Here is a 19,495-nt window from a genome sequence, read left to right as displayed (position 1 = left end):
AAGGAGAGATTTTGTCTTAGGTCTGGTCTTATGAAGATGGCACCTATAGTTTGATCTGTTTGAGATTACACTTGACTCTAGTACCATATGTGCTCATTTTGTGTGGACCTCCAAGTCCTAGGGAATAGTGAAACTTTGAGGTTTGTAGGAGAACCCACATCCTTTATTTCCTACACTACATGCCTACAATGAGAACAATTTGTTTTCTTTAAGTGGTTGCCAATCATTTGCGTGGACATTCTCTAGTGATGTGGTGTATGATTTAGTGATTTTAGCTTGAACCAGACACTTAACCTCTTCGACACCTTTAGAGTCTTTTGCCAGGGCCCAGGAAGACATTGGCCAAGCTATCGTCTTTGTCTGCTAGCTCCATGGCTGGTTATCTCACGATGATAAACTCTCTCTTTTTGTGGCCAGTCCATCCGAATAAAAATCATGATATTCTCATGGGCATTTTGAATTCTATAGAAATTTTATGCCTATCATTCCTATAGGAGCTCTGCTTAATAAAAGAAGCTATATTTACTTTCATGGAGACATTTAAGAACACCAAAAGCAAAGGGTGGACTAGATACCATTGGAAAATGCTTTTAAGCATTAGCATGTATGTTCTACATCTAAGTGCTACTCTCAAGGCCCTTAGCATTTATAACGCAATGTATGATCATTCCACCATCTTATCTTGCTAAGAGAAACCCCCATGACTTTGATGGGGCCTTATAGAAGCAACGGAGCATGTGGTTAATTCGATGCAAGAAAAAGAGCCTCACTTAGTCTTGATGTGTTGTACCACCTCTAGCTATCCTGATATTGCAAGCCTCAACTTCTGTTTTGGTGAAGTCTTTCAGGGCATTTCTCAAGTAACAACCATATGCAGTTACTCGAGCATAGCATCTCTCCCCAATCCCTAGTCATTTCCAGGTCAACATTTTTATACCCTCCATCTTCGTTTCTTTATCCTTCCTTGAAATAAAGAAGAAAAAAATTGTCTAGATCTGCCAATTTAACCAACAGACAATCTTGTTGCAATAAGGAATTGAAGTTGTTGTGATTCCAACCTGGCTGATGATTTAGCTTTGGCATCTCCCAGATCAACTCTTAGATATTTTTTCCCCAAATTGTACAAGTTTCTCTGAGAATTCTCATGAATCCAACCTAGCTGATATTTTGATAATATAGCTTTGAATTTTTTTTTTCCCACCAAAACCATGGACCCAGTAGTGGGACAGGGTAATAATTGTAGGGGTGGTTGGGTGGAGTTGACTCTTGTAAAACTCCTATTTTTGGTACTTTGGGCCACTTCATGTTTTTTAAGATTGGTGAAGACTTGTCACCATTGCGGTTCCCTATAGGTATATCCAAGGAACGAAATTTCGGGAGATATCGCCGGTTCGCTACCTGGCGAACCCGGTCAACCGGCGATCTCACCAAAGTTAGCCTGAAATCTCGAAGTTTAGAGAGTGCTTTTGAGTTCACATATCCGGATATCCCCTTGAGAGGCCCAAGTCTTCATGAAACCCTCCGCAATCAAGCGATCGATCAGAATATCCATCAGTGTGGATTATCGGCCTAGCATGCAATCTGACCAACTTCATGTTGTTCTTATGACGCCGCCTTGAGGAAATGCTCGCGAAGGAGTTGCAAACATCCGGTGTAACGCAGAGTAATTTTGCCCTTTCCATCTTCTGTTTCTTTCTCTTTCAACTGGAATGAAAAGTCAGTTTCCTCTTCTCCAGTTTTGTCTGCAAAAATCAGGGATTTTAGGAAGACTTCAATTAATCGTTGAAACTGGAATGGTAAACGAAGCTAAAACCATGGAGATTCTTCATGCCATCTTGACCCAACAATGTTCTCTTTTCTTCTATTTCTTTCTCTTTCTTTTTCTTCTTCTTCTTCTTCTTCTTCTCCTTCAACATTTTCATTTGATTCACCGGAAAATCGTAGGTTTTCCAGCGATTTTCGCTGACTTGCCGGCCGATATTCCGGCGACATTTGAACATTTCGTTTCGACCAGTTTTTTATTTCACTAGTCAGCGAAACTACCGAAAATCGGCGAAATTTACCCGATTTTCGGCAAAAATAAGTTCCTTGGGTATATCTAACGTTTTTTATTGGAATCTTCATGAGAAACCATTTCAGCTATGGTTATACTAATTCTTTTATTACTGAGTTTGCTTTTTTGTCATCCTAATAGTCTTGAGGGTAACTCAGTAAGACAGTGAAGATGTCTGATGATCAAGAGAACACAGATATCTTCATTAAATTTAAACAAATGTAAATATGCAAATGATGCAAGAGAATACAGATATCTTCATTAAATTTGTGGAAAGAAGAGAACTACTAAAATTCATTATACAACTAGTCAAGTGAACAGGTACAAGTATACGTTGTACAAGTGGTAGGCAAGTACATATTAGTCATTCCATCATCTCAATCTTGATCAACACGATACACACAATTGCCAACAGGAATCAAGCAAGAACTAGTGGTAGATGTTGAAGATCAAAGCAAAAATCACAAGAATCTCCAAAAACTAAGAGAGAAGCTATGGAAGAGAGGCCCAAAATCTCTCCGAAATGAGGCGAAAGTTCGCCTCAATTATGGGTTATATAGGCAACATATTGCCAATTTATAGGCGAGAAATTGAAAAATGACGATATATCACCCAACGGTCGATATTTTGACCATTCAGTGATATTTCGCCCCCGTGTCGGTAGACATTTTGGTGACATTAGGGAATGTTGATTTCGTTGGGCAGTTTTGTGTCGCCACTTGGCAACACACCGAAATTTCACCTAGTTTTAGCGATTTTTCGCCGATATTTTGATACCTTGGGTCATGGTTGTCAAGGTGACAAGGCGAGGCTAGGCAATAGAGGAAAATGAAAACCAAGGCGACACGAAGCAAAGAGATAAGGTGTCAACTTGACCCAAAAAAAGGCTTGGCGGACGCTTTGACAACCTTGCCTTGGGTGAGATTGTATTACGGGCGATGAGGCTTCAGGTATTGAGAACATAGTCTTCAGGGCATTGATTAGGTGTTCAAGTGTATTTTGGGTCCTGTAGTTGGTTGCCACCTCAGTGGTATTGAACGCCTTCACCCTTATTTATGCCAAATATCATCTAAAAACCTTGGCGCGGTACTCAATCTGAGTCCCTGAACGGATTTGAGTTGGTCCAAGGCTGTGCTGCATTAATATCCTTGTTTTGTAGGGTTGTTCTTCATGGAGAATGTAATAATTCCATCTCATTTGCACTGTGCATTAAATAAAATAGTATGCTATGGACATTAGTATATACCACGAAATAAAGGGGTATTCTATCAACATATTCAATTTATACTGGCTTTGTTTTTTATTTTTAATGGTCTTGAACAACTGGTGATGATGAAAAGTACACGTCAATGCATTTTTTATTTTGTAGGTATTCCACAATTCAGCTAAAAATATTGATGCAGATCAGAGAATAACACATGACGTGGAAAACCTGACTACTGCCTTGTCAGGACTTGTCACTGGAATGGTTAAGCCATCTGTGGATATTCTTTGGTGAGTGTTTGTTGTTTTGCACATGCCAGTTGATTAAGTCAACCCAGGTTTGATACTTTAATTGTAAACAATGTTACTCATTAACATCTGTCATTTGTTTCTGTTCTGCCCCCTTATCTTCTTCCAGTAGTCATTGCATGTATTGCCGAATAATTGCAGGTTCACCTGGAGGATGAAGCTGTTGACTGGCCAAAGAGGAATTTTGATACTATATGCATATATGTTACTGGGTCTTGGTTTTCTAAGGAGTGTTACACCTGACTTCAGCGATCTAACTGGCCACGAGCAACAACTAGAGGGAACCTTCAGGTCAATTAGCAAATTCAGTCATCCTGTTTCAAATCATTGTGCTCTTACTTCTTAGGGGGTTGATCTTCTCTTACTTAATAAAATTGGTTACTAACTTTGATAATGTGGTTCTTACATTAGGTTTATGCATGAAAGACTCCGTACTCATGCTGAATCTATTGCCTTCTTTGGGGGTGGTGCCAGAGAAAAAGCTGTAAGTTATTGTAGTTATCAATAACTGTCAAATACATATCGAGTAGTTATAGGCTTATAGCATCTTGCAGAATTGATTCTCAAAAAAATATTCGGGACTCCTAGTCACTGGATCATAGGGCCTACATGAGTGTGTCATGTTTTTTAATATTGTCAATTTCTAGCTTCTGAATGCAAATCAAAATTATATTAGATGATCTGCATTGTATCTTGCATTTAATTGGCATTTGTCTCTGCTTGGCTTCCTCTATTCCAATGCTTAGTTATAAGCAGGTGTTTTGGTTGTTGGATCAAAAAATATGCTAATTTAATATTAGCATCATAATTTAGGGAAAACACTTCCTAACTTCTAAGATGCAGGTAGCATCTCTGGTGTAGTCTTAGATTGATAAGCAGTCAACTAGGAGCCATTACTTAATGAACCAAGCCAATTCAAGTAGACTAAAACTGTGTGGGGGCCACTCAATGGTTAGGGGTTAGGGTTTATGGTGGGGTTACGTCAAGTTGATGTGGGAAAGAATATACATTGTAGGTATAAGTTATAAATAAATCGGGTGTTTTAATCTGAAGCTATGTAAGATTCAGTAAAATAAGACTGAAGGACAAAAGGTCAGTTTCAGGGAATCAGCTGGGTAGATGGATCTGAAATTTGAATCAAGTCACTCTTTGGGTTAGAGGAAGATTCTTTCAAAATTTCAGCAGGTTTTAACTGTTAGATTTGACTTCATTGAATTCTTGCTATAACACCTTGTGTTTGTTCTCCTAGAAGGTAATTGCAGATTTCAAAACACCAGCTTGTTTTTAGTTGAATAAAATTGGATATGTGGATGGTAGGTTTTAATAGAAGTTATGGAAGCTCTAGGTAGATTTGGATGTATCCCAATGGTCAAATAGGCACAGGGGTGGATTCCTGTGAAGGAGGATTTCCAAAAGAGAAGATAGAAAGGGGAAAAGAAGAGATGAGATTAGATCAGCACACCAAGTTTAGACTTCCCAAGTAGCAACTTGCATGGCAGAACTTCTTAGAGGACTGTTCCCTAGTTGACACAGGAACTAGGGTTTCTGACCTCTACTACCAAAAAACCTCCTGGACTTTGAACCAGAGGGAGACTATACTTGAATTCCAAAACCAAACACAACACTCTCTCCTAGAGAAGAAGGCAGCAGCCAAAAAAAAAGCTCCTAAGTAATTTCAAGTTCTCTAATCTGATTTTTATTCCTTCCCAAGGGCTTCTGTAAGTCCTATTTCTCTTAGGAAGGGACCAAATAAAAAATATAAAAAAGGAAAACAATTCCAACTAAGCTAATTCAGTCATTGATGGCCTTAAGCATACTTCAAGATCTCAAAAAACTTGAGAATCTCGATGAGGAAGAGATGAGGTACAATGTGAGTAATTAAACTGCAGTATCTCGTCTTAGATCTCAAAGTACTTGACGAGGCATCGAGAAAATGACCACACTCCTTACATAAAAGGCCCATAAATTAAGTTTGCAGTTCAAATTTTCAATAGAACCTCCAGAAGCTGCTCTTTTGTTGTAGAGAACAGGAACTTTCTTCAACTTGTGGAACATGGTTCCTTAACTTTCTATGGCATGAGCTTTTATGTATTATTGTTCGCTGTATTTGGTTCTTGGGTACTTGAGTTGATAGTTGAAAGTCGAAGCTTGAAAGTTTAGTAATATGTAATATTGTCTTATAATTCAAATCTTAGAGACTACTTCGTACGTTAATTTATATTTGGCTTGTATTAAAAACTTCCAAGTCTTTAATTTTTGTTTTACTTGTGATGAATTATGTCTCATAGTATTAAGAATATCAAACTATGTGCAAAATATTCAAGATTGCATGTTTACAATTAGGTTGAATAGGTTTTAGCCAGTGCACAAGGCTCCTGGACTTGGCAAGGTCTGGGAGGGCTAGATGAACGCAGACACCCTATTTCCAGAGTGGTCATTTCCTAGATTCAAACATGTAACTGAGCATTCAACAAATGAATAGTGTTATTTTTTTCTTTTTCCCAGTTTGAAGGCTTAAATATGTTTATTAATAGTAGAACAAGCTTCCATCTGAAGTGTCATCTCAAACCATACCAATTTGACCCTCGAAATAGCAACAATTCGAAACCCAGAAAGTAAAAAAGTACATCATCTTTTGAAATCTCTGCAATTTGGATTGAGTTTTTGTACCTTGATTTAAGTGACCACATGACCTCTAATTCATAAAACCACTTAAGTGAAATTGAACCATATTTGAACCATTTATTCAGTTGACTTGACTAAGAGAGTTTATATAAAGACTGGGGAATTTTGTACTCAACTCATTTACCCATGTTTTAGGTCTGACAAGTTGGCCAATTACATTGTAAAGCCATGGAAGGAAGACCCAACCAATGTAACCTAGGTGATGTAAACCCGATTTTAGTATTAGGGTTTCTTGGATGTACCATATCCTTGTTTGCCTCCAAATAGAAATTTTTATTCATCAATTCAACCTATCAAACAATGAAGTAGGGTCGCTTATTTATAGCCTTACAAGTGCAAGGAAAAGACATGGACTTTAATAAGAAAACCTAACTTGGCTCAACTAGGAATTAGAAACTAACTCTACGAGAATTTCCTTTATAAGTTAGGATACCCTTTACAATAAATAACAACCACATAAAATAAAAGAACTTTAAAATAAAAGACCTAATTATCATAAAGAATCCTACTTAAGAGAAACACTCCCTATGACACAAGAACTCAACTACTAACTCAAATTAGGACTTCAACACATGACTGGACCTTAAAGTTCTGAAATTAAAATCAGCAGTAAATTAGGGCTAGAAAACTACCAAAACCCCCCTTTTAGGGTTCAACCAGCCGTAGGTGCACCACCTGGGTGGGGTCTTCGGGCCCACACCAGAGTTTTGGTCAGGGGTGAGCCTTGTTCACATCCCTAGGTTGATTCCAATTTCCAAGGATATTAGACTTGTCATGTCACTGATTCATTCTCCACAAGTTTGAGCCCGTACATGAGAAGATGATTGCCGTTCCGTTTTATACTCATTGACTTTGTACATACTTAAAGGATTCTTTTTCTGCTTTGGGTTGAGGCATGCTTTTGGATTACATGATGAATTAATTAATCAAGTGGAATCAGGTGACGAGGCCGAAGTTTGGTTCCTGAGGGATTTTATGCCCGATGCTCTAAACTTTTCTTTCAAGCTTCGGTTGCTAGGAAATTTAGTTTAATTTTTTAGTAGAGAAATAAATTGATCAAGGTTCTTAAACCCTTAGGTTTATTGGACAAAACGCAACCAAAAGCCAAAGGAAAAGCCTATGTTGTATGTAGCTTCATCCAATAAACTTTGAACAACCTCACCTCCATGGTTGTGACAGCTCCATATTTATATATTCCTAAAATGGTGATCTTGTTCAAGTAAGTAAATAATTCAAAACAATAGAAGCTACAATGATTTCACAGGATAATTCACAACTTGTGAATATGTTCTAACTGAAAATGAAAATAGGGAAATAAAGGTAAACAGATGACAATGATAGAAAATCAGGAAGTCAGATGGGTTTTGAAGTTTAATGTAATATGACATTTCCCAGATAGGTCTGCATGACTCAAGGGAAGCTTGTTTGGAAGTTAAAGGCTAGGAGAGACAGTTGGAGAAAAAACATGTTTCAGATGCTGCTACCATACTACTACTTTATTGCATGGTGTTCAGGTGATGATGATCCGTATACTTGTTTGGTCCTTATTCTCTATTGCAAGCTTGCAGCTTCCCTTCTGAATCCTATGTCAAAAGTAGTTTATAGGGGATTAAAAGTCCAGAAAAATCTTTACAAGAAAATAGCACTTCATTAACCATGGAACTGATTCAATTATTAAATTAATTTTCATGAATGCCCATGTAAGCAAGGCAGCCATGTGTAATCATTAATGTGTATAAATATCTATCAAGATTATTGACTTGTATTTTCCAAACAACAGTGTAATTGTACGTAGAAGTTGTCGGCTTTACATTTAGAGAATTTAGAAGTTTAGGCACTATCAAAATAAATAAGCACCAAAGATTTATTTCTAGATTTATTTCACCTTGCAGCTCAAATTACACCATACGTCAACTTGGTGAAGCATTTCCCATCATTTTATGTGACTAAAGCCCATGATCAGATTACACCTTGCAGTTCATATTTCACACCTTGCAATTTTCACCCGTATGTCTACTTGGCAAAGCATTTCCAGAAATCATATTATATGACTAGACCCCGTGATCAGATTTGGCACAGTAAAGAACCAATATAAGCTTGATCATATCCTATTTGGATCTTCATTCCTTTTTCTACATGATTAGCCTCCTCTTTAGACCAACATGATTGTCAATTTATCATGAACTCACGACATCATATATTGGTCTGATAATATCCATCATGTTATAGATATGCTAGAATATGTGGTCACTTTTAGCCTTAATGGATCCTGCTGAGGTACAGGAGAGTAGAACCTTTCATAGGGCGGTCTAACCCTAACCCGAGTTCCATTGAAACTCTAGTAACCCCAAACCTGTCAACCATCTAGGACTAACCTAAACTTATTAGACTTAACCTGAAATTATAAAACATTAAACAACAGCCCCCTCATAAGCCTAGCTGAACCCTATAACAGCATTTCTTAAAGCCCTAACCTGGAAATTCAAATCTGAAATTAAACTACAGCAACTACCGAAACCCTAAGATCGTTTTGTTCAGCCTTAAAGCCCTGAAACCTAATCCTATACTCAATTTCCAAGACTGAACTCTGAACCCAATTACAGCATAGTGTTAACCCCTAAAACCCATATTCCTTCAACTCTCAAGCTGACCAAAACCTCCAAGACCCAACCCTAACCTTTTCCAACCTCAATTCCTCTAAGGGCCCTTCAATCACAAGCTTCTACTACCCTAGAAGGGTGCTGATTCACAGTTGGAACACCCTGGAGTGACCCAATTTTAGATTTAATTTTGAAATCTCAAACCCTAGAATTTGGGTTTACATCAGAAATCCTTCTTCAAACCCTAGTTCATCCCCTACCTTCCCCTAGCCCTAAACCCCAAGTACAGCCCTTCCCCCTTCCCTTTCCTTCTTCTTTCTTCTTCTTTAACCTGCAGCAAGCTTAGAAAACGTAGAAAATCCTGATTGCAGAATTTTCCCGACCCAAGAAAAGCTCAAGATTGCAAGAAAGAAAGAAAAGAAGAGAAAAGCAAAGAAAGCAAGAATCTCAAGAAATATCAAGATTGCAAGAAAGAAAGAAAGAAAGAAAGAAAGAAAGAGCAAAGATCCTATCAAGAACCTAGGCAGCAACTGATCTTCATCCCTAAACCTACCTAGACCCAAACGCAAGCCCAAACCCATCCCTTCCTTTTCCGCAAGACCTTAAACCTAATCTCCCTTAACCGTAAGCCCTAAAACCTACTTTACCTATACACAAAACCCTTCGCAGCACTGAATCTGACTCCATAGCAAAGTTACTAGTTCCCTATTTCATTATTCTCAACGCTCTCCATCCCATCTTGGGTATTGTTTGGTTAGTTAAGACCCTAATTCCTCTAATAGAATCTCATAAGATTGCTGGTTCTCAGAGAGAGGTTCCTGTAGTCAGCCCAATTTTTGGGTTTAATCTCAAAATTTCAAGACCCGAGCATTGTTTTACATCAAAAAGTTACTTCAAACCTTATTTTAAGTGTATGTGGAATGTAATATAATTAAGGTCTTCAAGTATATCAAAAAGCATGCACATTTTACCACAATTCATGGCACATCTTTTATTTCAGGTTTCTTTATCATGATCTTGTTTTACGCCTCATCCATTGTTGTAATTTCTGTCGTTTCTTTTCAGTTTTTACATGGCCTTTTAATCCTCCCTCTTATTACTCAGATTGTTGATTCAAGATTCAGAATGTTGCTTCATCACTCTAAAATTCTTCTAAAGAAGAAATGGCTTTATGGTATAGTGGATGATTTTATCACCCAGCAACTCCCACACAATGTGACTTGGGGTTTGAGCTTGTTATATGCTCTGGAGCACAAGGGTGATCAAGAATTGACTTCCACTCAAGGTAATTTATGGATAAGAAATATTGGTTAGATATTTGATAATTGTCTTAATTTTACCATTCCAACTTGTCAGGTGATCTTGCACATTCATTGCGGTTCCTTGCATCTGTTGTATCACAAAGCTTCTTAGCTTTTGGTGACATTCTTGAATTGCATAGAAAATTTCTTGAACTTTCTGGTGGAATCACTAGGATTTTTGAGCTGGATGAGCTTCTTGGTGCTGCTGAAAGTGGTAAGTTTATTACTCATTCTTCTATGAAAATGTTCTTTTGAGGCTACAATTTTGGGTTATACTTTGGCCCTTTAAAGAACTGTTGAAGTATATGCTTTTGGGCTATTTACTGTTCACAGTAGTGTTCACGTGAACAGTAAAATCTATTTTTTACTGTCACGGGAACAGTAAAATCTGTTTGTACCGTTCACGTGAACAATATAATGCTAGTGATGCTACTCTACTTTCTATTTCTAATGTAAGAGTGTTGCTACATAAGTTTTGGGAGTTTCTAAAAAACATAGTTTCTATTTTGGTGGTAGTTTCTATTTTCAGAACTTACTATTTTAGAAGCTAGAATAACAGGCCTCTTCTACTGGTTCTTCATCTCTCTTCTTCTTCTTCTTCTTCTTCTTTCTTTTCTTTGTCCAAGTTCAAATGCTGTTTGATTATTTAATGCTTCTTTTCTAACATGATATCAAAGCTTTTTTAATCAAAATAGTGTTGTTCTCAAAGTTTTTTTTTTTTCTACCCACCTTTGGTCTACACATATTTTGTTTTTATTGTTCTTTATTATCCATAGCTGAACCTGTGCCTCTCTCTCCTTGTCCATATTTTTCTTTTTATTGGTTGTCATTAATTGTCCACGTGTAATGCTACCCGTGATGGGGAGAATGGTACCTTATCTACTCAAGATGTGTTGATGGATATTACTTGTGAAGATCTTTGTCCTCAACTTATAACATTCTACAACAATATAATTATCTACCTTTACCTAACTACTTGGTCCGTAATAACCCATACTACCTTACCTACTTGGTTTGCAGTAACTTATATTGTCTTTTACCTTACCTACTTGAACTGCAGTAACCCATACTGTCTTTTACCTTACCTACTTGGTCCGCAATAACCCATACTGTTTTTTACCTACCTATTTGATCCGTAGTAACCCATACTACCTTACCTACTTGGTCCACAGTAACCTATACTGTATTTTACCTACCTACTTGGTCCACAGTAATCAATATTGCCTTTTACCTACCCATACTTTACCTACTACTTGCCTTCTTGTGAAGCATTTATATGGACATTGGAGTTGCAATTTTGAAGATTTAGTGTGGATATTTCTCCCTACTACCAACATTATGTGGATAGTGCCTTTTACCTACCCATACTTTACCTACTACTTGCCTTCTTATGAAGCATTTATATGGACTTTGGAGTTGCAATTTTGAAGATTTAGTGTGGATATCTTTCCCTACTACCGGTATTATGTGGATAGTGTCTTTGATCATGCTATACTTATGGACTTTGTTCATCTTCAACATCGTCAATTGTTCTCATTATTTGATGGTTCTTTCGACATGAAGAATTAAAGTTTTTTTTAAGTTGGTGTTGATTATCTCCTGGATGAAGTTTTCTCAATGTTTATCAACGTCTGCTATTGCTACATGATTCAAGATTGGTGTTACCTTTCAAGTTTATTCGTATTGTGCAAGCAGAAATTTTCTTTGTGTACACTCCAACTTGAGGGGGAGTGTTGAAGTATATGCACTTTGAGCTATTTTACTGTTCACATGAACAGTAAAATCTGTTTTTTATTGTTCACAAGAACAGCAAAATCTGTTTGTACTATTCACGTTACTATTCACGTTACTATTCACGTGAACAATATAATGCTAGTGATGCTACTCTACTTTCTATTTCTAATGTAGAATTCTTGCTACATAAGTTTTGGGAGTTTCTAAAAAACATAGTTTCTATTTTGGTGCCAGTTTCTATTTTCAAAACTTTTTATTTTAGAAGCTATAATAACAGGCCTCTTCTGCTGGTTCTTCATCTCTCTTCTCTTCTTCTTCTTCTTTCTTTTCTTTGTTCAAGTTCAGATGCTGTTTTGATTATTTAATGCTTGTTTTCTAACAATAATTTTTTTTGTCTAGCCCTTTTATTCAATCTCTTCTTCTGCCTTTTTTTTTTCAAATTTATCTTAATTTTTTTAAGCCACTATATATTTTTTAACTTTCTTTTTGTAATTTTTTCTTGGTCAGGAAGATAGAAATGTAGCAGAGTGAAATTACAATTGCAAGAATGTCATTATCCAACTACCCATTGACTTTCCATATCCAAAACTTCTACTTCCATGAAATGGTTTGCTCAGTTCTTCTACCATTGAGTTGACAACTCAACTCTGCATATCTCTATCTAGCCATACTCAAGCCTTACCTGTTACTAGTTTGGGGGAATGATATGGGTACAGTTTGGGTTTTTATCGGCTTTTATGTTTTGGTAATCACCGCCTGGGGGGGCGCACTAAGGCAATGCCTTAACCAAATGAACTTATGTTAAGGAACTAAGGCTCTCTTTGGCATAATTTGTATTTATGTTTATGATCTTTTTATGAATAATCAATTATGATAATAGGTTATGAGTAATAAAGAGTTTTCAATTTGTTACTATTAAACATAATATATTATATAACAAGATATAGGTTTGGCAACACTTCGGCCCAGTTCAATAATGACATAAGCTTTCCTCCCTCGATGTCCCTCTCCCCTCCGGTCCCCCCTTCCCCCGGCTACCCCTATCCTCTTCGGTAACCCTTTGAGCCTGTCTCCATGACTCCCCTCAACCCCTCTTCTGGTTGCCCCCTCTTCTCGAGCAACCCTTCCTCCATTTCCCCTGACAAACTTTGGAATTCCCACTTCAATTACCAGCCCTCTTCCAATTCTGACCTTGACTTCTCCTCCATCCATCCTATCTCCGATGGCCCCAATCCCTCTGCTCATTGTCCCTCTGACTCTACTGCCTGTGGAATACGCCATTGGAACTCCTCGGTTATCGGCCAATTCCTTGGCCCTCCCCCCCCCTTTGGAATCATAAAATCATCTCTCACTAAGCAATGGAAAGCTGAAGGTATTCTGGACATTCACCTCATTGATGCCGGAATCTTTCTTTTCAAGTTTGATTCTCCTGACTGTCGTTCCCATGCTCTTGAAGGGACTCCCTGGTTTGTGGGAAAATCTCCCTTGTTCCTTAAACCATGGACTCCATCGCTTACTCTCCGCAGGGTTGACTTCAGCTCTCTTCCCCTGTGGATCAATTGGCCTGGTCTCCTGCTTGAGTTCTAGAATTCATATTGCCTGAGCCGTATTGGCTCTGCTCTTGGAAAGCCTATCCGAAGTGATGTGAGAACCCTTAGTATGTCTCGTCTTTCATATGCAAGAATTTGTATACATTTCTCTACGTCCAAGGACCTCCCGTCGCTCATTACCATTGCCGATGACTTGGGTCTCAAGTATAACCAGGTCATAGTCTACGACTGGATCCCTTCCCGTTGTGCACTCTGCTCCTCGTTCGGCCACGACTCGAAAGACTGCTCGTTTGTTTCCCTCCAACAAGCTACTCCTGATGACTCTTTTGTTGTTCGATCTACTGAAATCAGTCTCCCAGCGGCTGATTTATCATGCTTGAACCACAATGAAGCTATGTCTCCTCATGATATCAAAAGTTCTGTTGTTATCCCCTTGAAGGAAAATACTATCGATGTGCTAGAGAAAATTACCACTTCCGTTTCGCCTTCGATCCCTGTGAAGATTGCCGAACCTGCTCCTCCGTCAAAGACCTATAACCACCGAAGAAGAAAGAACAAAGCCGCTGCTATGCTTCATGCGCCTCTATGCACTGATTCGATCCCCTTCACCTTTGATGGCGACAACTTTGTTCGTCCTGTTAGCTCCTCTGACGATGAAGAAGTCTCCTTCCCTGAGGTTCCTGCTCCTACGACTAGTGATGTCGGCCCTAGTGCTACCGCCTGGCCATTTGAGGTAACTGGCTCTTGCTCCTTTGAACCCAGTTCTCTATCTTTCCCAAATGATGTTAGCTCGAATACTGGAAACCCTGTTAACCTGCAATCCTCTGTACCTTGCACTTCCCTAACCTCTGCTTCGAAAAATCCTTTACCCTCCTCTCACAATATTTCCTCCCCTATTTTACCGACACCCTCTCCCCTCCAGCTGGGCCCCACTTCCCACCTTCCAAACCGGCATCCGCTTCCTCTTTCTTTCTCCAAAAACCCATTTAATCCATCTTTTCGGCCCAAGCCCATCAAAAAAACCCCTTCTCCTCCCCTTAATGGGTCTCAGGCTCTTAATCCGGCTGGGCCCATTTGCTTCAAAAACCCAACACTTCCGCCTAGTTCCTCAAAGAATATCTCTCAGCCCATGTCCTCGGTTCCTCCTATATGCAATGATATCATTGTCCCAAACCCTTTGATCCCTGTGAACCTACCGGGCCCATGCCTTTAAACCTTCAAACCTTTGACCCATCAACCTCATCCCATCCCTCATCTCCTTCAACCGAACTTTCAACCCCCCTTTCAGCTTCTTCCATTGACCCAAACATATTTGAAACACCTTCCCTTTGTGATTCCCCCTTGTGTGAGGCTATCCCCATCTATCCCTCCCATAGCACTGCCCCTTATAATCTTGATATGAGTTACTAATTTGTTTCCTTCCCCCCCCCCCCCCATTGTGTTTATGTCTAGTTTTATTGTTTGGAATGTTAGAGGCCTAAATTATATTACCAAGCAAAGGGAGGTTAAGAAATTCCTTTTGGATTCTAAAGCCCCCTTCTGTGCCCTTCTTAAGACCCATGTTAATCAAGATAATTCCCATCGGATTGCCCAATTTTTAGCCCCCAATTGGTCCTTTCTTTCCAATTACTCCCATTCCCCAAATGGTCGTATCTGGATTCTTTGGGATCCGGCTCTGATCATTCTCTCCCTCTCTAATTCCTCCTCCCAATTCATTCATCTTTCGGTCTCCTTGCCTAATGCTCCTTCGATCTTCTTTCTCACCATTGTCTATGGCTTCAATCGAGCCTCTGAACGTGTTCCTTTGTGGGATTCCATTCGTTCTCTTTCTCCCTCTTGTGAGAACTTTCCCTGGGGTGTTGGAGGGGACTTTAATATTGTTCGATTTTCCCACGAAAGAGTTGGAGGCTATTCTCCCAATCCTGTCACTGTTGAAGCCTTTAACTCTTGTATCGATGACTAGTCTCACTGATCTCCGCTGGTTGGGCCACTCTCTTTCGTGGCACAATCGCCGTATTGGTGAGGATAGAATCGCTTCGAAGCTCGACCACTTCCTAGTTAATCATTCTTGGCTCTCCAATTTCCCTGTCTCCCATGCCTCCTTCTCTTCTCCTAGCCTTTCTGACCACTCCCCCTACCTTGTTCATCTTTCCCCTCCCTCCTCCTTTGGTCCTAAGCCCTTTAAATTTTTTGATATGTGGTCTTCTAACCCTGATTGCCTCTCCACTATTAAAGGGGCTTGGGATAAGCTTGTCCATTGCCATTCTCTTCCCCTCATTGCTTTCGCCCGCCGGCTTAGGAACACTAAGGAATCTCTCAAGCTCTGGAACTCCTCTAGAGTCTCCATTAGCCGCTGCAATCTCCTTTGAACCCAATCTCTCCTCCAAGATGATCCTCTCAACCCCTCGTTGGCGGAAATTGAGAAGGACCTTTCTTCTAAATTATCTTCTCTTATTTCCCTTGAAGAAAGTTTCCTTCGTCAAAAGCAAGAATCAAATGGCTCCAACTTGGGGATTCCAATACTGCTTTTTTCCATCGGTCCCTAAAAGCTTGCCACAATCATAACTCCATTCCTGGTCTCCTCTCCCACAATGGTTCTTTGATCTTCGACCCTCCTGGAATCAAAGCGGAAGTCGTTTCTTTCTTTTCTAATCTTCTCTGTCCTCCTTCCCTCCCGAGTAGGCCCCATCTCCCCCCCCGACCTCATCAATAAATTCATTGACCCTCTCTCCCTCTCTTCCCTCTACTCTATTACCTCCATGATGAGATTCTGCAGGCCATCCATTCCCACAAATCCAATCGTGCTTCTGGCCCGGATGGGTTTAGTATGGGTTTTTTCACTAGTGCCTGGATATTATCGAGGGTGATCTGATTCATGTTGTTCGGAGCTTCTTTCTCAACCCTTCACAACTCTCTTTCGTTAACCAAACTTTTCTTTGTCTTATTCCCAAAAAGGCAGGTGCCTCCTCCCTCTCTAATTTTCGCCCTATCTCCCTTTGTAACCTCCTCTATAAATTTATCTCTAAGATCCTTGCGAATCGGGTTAAGAAGGTTATGTCTAGCCTGGTTAGTGCCAACCAAACTGCGTTCATTTCTAGTCGTAGCATTGCGGATAATATTCTTCTTTGTGCAAAGATAGTCAGGGGCTTTGAGAGATCATCTCATTCCCCTGCTGCTCTCCTCAAAGTGGATCTCCATAAAGCTTTCGACTCCATTCACTGGGATTTTATCAGTGATGTTCTTTCTGCCATGAATTTTCCTCCTTCCTTTATCCATTGGATTAAGGTATGCATTTCCACTCCTACCTTCTCCATTATCACCAATGGCTCTCCGGCTGGTTTTTTCTCCTCTCGAGTTGGGATTCGTCAAGGCTGTCCTCTCTCCCCTTACGTCATTTCCCTTGCTCTGGAGGTTCTTTCCTGCATCTCCAATCCAAGACGGATCAACTCTTGATCTCTCCAATTCCCAAATGAAAATCCCTCAATCTCACTTATCTCGCCTTTGCCGATGATCTCATGATCTTCTCTAAAGCTGATCACAGCTCCATCTCTTCTATCATATCCTATATGCCCTTAATTTCTTCGAGCCCATCTCGGGTCTCAAAGTCAATCTCAACAAATCTACCATTTTCCTCTCGGGAGTCTTTGACACCCTCCGCTCCAATCTCCTGAATCTTTCTAGATTCAAGCCTGGCTCTTTCCCTGTTGTCTATCACGGCCTTCCTCTTATCCCTGGTAGGCTTTCTCGCCACCACTGTGCTCCCATGCTAGATCATATTCAGAAAAGCCGGCTTCTCTCCTTTGCCGGTCGTGTTGAGCTAATTCGGTCTGTACTCCAATCCTCCTATCTCTACTGGTGTGGCATTTTTCCCTTTCCTAAGTCTATCTCTTCAGAGATGGAGTCCATCTTCTGTGCCTTTCTCTGGAAAGGCCAGGAATCCTCGAGATTCCTCCGCCCCATCAGTTGGTCCAACATCTGTCAGCCTAAATCTGAGGGGGGCCTAGGAATCCGTAGGATCCAAGATGTCAATTCCGCCGCTTTGCTTCGTCTCATTTGGAAAATTGTTTCCAAACAAGATTCCATCTGGGTCAATTGGGTCTACTCATACCTCCTTAAATCTGATTCTTTCTGGTCAATCCCTATCCCTTCCAACCCTTCCTGGATTTCGAGGAAACTTCTTCTCCTCGGACCCCGTGCTCTCCCTGCCATCACCACTCAAATTTCCTCAGGCCTCTCCACTAAGGTCTGGCTAGATCCGTGGCACCCGATGGGTATTCTCCTCTCTATTTTAACCGCATGCACCGTCTATGACTCCCACATCCCCAAGTCTTCCCTTTTATCGGACTTCATCTTCGATGGATCTTGGACCTCTCCCCCCCACCCTTGTCTCACACAACTCTGGAATTCCCTCCCGCCCATTATCCCCTCCGCTCATGACACTTTAGTTTGGCTCCCCTCCACCTTAAAATCCTTTACCTCGGCTTCTGCTTGGAACCTGGTTCGTTCCCCTTCCCCTCCCCCCCCTTGGTCATCCTTTGTCTGGTTCCCTGGACATATTCCCCGGCACGCCCTCACCCTTTGGAGAGCCCTAAACCATGCCCTCCCAACCCAGGCCTTCCTCATTTCCCGCCATATCCCTCCGAACCCAAACTGTATCCTTTACTGGACCGGTACCGAGGACATTGAGTATATATTTTTCTCCTGCCCCTTCTCCAGTTCTCTCTGGAGAAAAGCCCTTGCTTTCATTTGGCCCCGCTCCCGCCACTCATTTGGGTTTGATCGTGATTGGTTTTGGATTTTTAGTAATTTCACAGGCTCCTCTATTTGTGATCGGGTAGGTAAGCTTGTCTATGGTGCTATGATCCATCATCTCTGGTGGGAGCGGAACCTAAGGCGTTGGACTTCTAAATCCCGCTCTCTTGATTCGATTTGGAACGCGATTTATTTTGATGTATCGGCTAGACTCATTAGCATTCCCCATCCCCTGGTTGTTGATTCCCCAAGGAATAGGTTTATTGTTGTCTCCTGGGGCCTCAACTCCCAAATCATCCCTTCTCCCTAATTCTTCTCATTTGGTTCGTCCTTGTAGTTCATTGTTTGTTTAATATCATTATTTATTCATCCAAAAAAAAAAAAAAGGATATAGGTTTGGCACCATTGGATGAAAAATATATTATGTAGAGTTATGTATCATCAATATGGTTTTTGGTTAGTATTGGTTAACCTTGTGAAATATATATTGGCTTTTAGTCTCGGTTTTAACTCATTTTTATTAGTTTTGGCTATTTTGATATCCTTAAAATATTGTTAAAGTGGAAATGGAAGTAATGGGGAGGTTGGACATGAAGAAAAACATCGTTTTGTTCTAATTTTTTGTAACTTTACCCTTTTACCCCTAGTTAAATAGTAATTCTGCACATGTTCATGAATGTTACCTGCATAAATAAAAATTAACAGTTAATGGTGATAAATCATAAATAACCCTTGACCTATTTATGAATTTTTGTTTAAATCAATTTATTTAAATGAGAAACAGGAGTCATAAATCATACCAAATGCATCCATTTATTTTTATAGGCCAAATAATAATAAATTTAAACTATCCCAAAGATAGCCTAAAGGGCCTTTAGTGCGAATGAGATCCTTAACAGCTTTAGAATTAAAGGACTAACAGTATTTAACGTCCACACTGCAGAGTCACCAACCTAGAGAGTTTTCTAGGGCTAGAAGGCAGTGAATCCCAGGCTTTGTTAAGCAATGGATGTTTGGTGAGCTGAAGAGTCCAACCCATTGGATCTAGTATGTCAGCCACCACCATATTCTTAAGGAGGCCCAACTTATCGATGATTCTAGGTCTGACCAAGTCGAGAGGATTTCCAAGGGATGCCATGATCTAAGCATAGGGATTGGAGATACCATCACCAATATGAGAATAGATAGATCCCAAATCAGGGGACAAACAGCTAAGATCTTGTACCAGGCCCAAGATGTGTTCGCTGAGGTAAGAGTGCCCAGATGGAATTATGACAAAGGGGACCGGATTCACATTGGTGTCCCCGT

General features: G+C 40.0%; 1 protein-coding gene across 6 annotated transcripts in view; it reads left to right on the top strand.

The window, feature by feature from the left end:
* Positions 1–19,495, top strand: part of LOC149018262 (ABC transporter D family member 1-like) — a 111,845-nt gene that overhangs the window by 78,911 nt on the left and 13,439 nt on the right. For all 6 annotated transcript variants that reach the window (XM_089152572.1, XM_089152571.1, XM_089152570.1 and 3 more), the window contains 5 exons: positions 3,423–3,547; positions 3,707–3,856; positions 3,977–4,049; positions 9,955–10,135; positions 10,207–10,365. In XM_089152572.1, the coding sequence (XP_089008698.1) occupies positions 3,423–3,547; positions 3,707–3,856; positions 3,977–4,049; positions 9,955–10,135; positions 10,207–10,365 (688 nt within the window). The remainder of the gene's footprint in view (positions 1–3,422; positions 3,548–3,706; positions 3,857–3,976; positions 4,050–9,954; positions 10,136–10,206; positions 10,366–19,495) is intronic.

The sequence above is a fragment of the Hakea prostrata genome, chromosome 4, assembly GCF_041222555.1.
Source record: "Hakea prostrata isolate BN-2017 chromosome 4, UWA_Hpros_2, whole genome shotgun sequence".
In the NCBI taxonomy this organism is placed as follows: domain Eukaryota; kingdom Viridiplantae; phylum Streptophyta; class Magnoliopsida; order Proteales; family Proteaceae; genus Hakea; species Hakea prostrata.
Note: the sequence above shows the minus strand (reverse complement) of the source record. Positions and strands in the feature narration are given on the sequence as shown.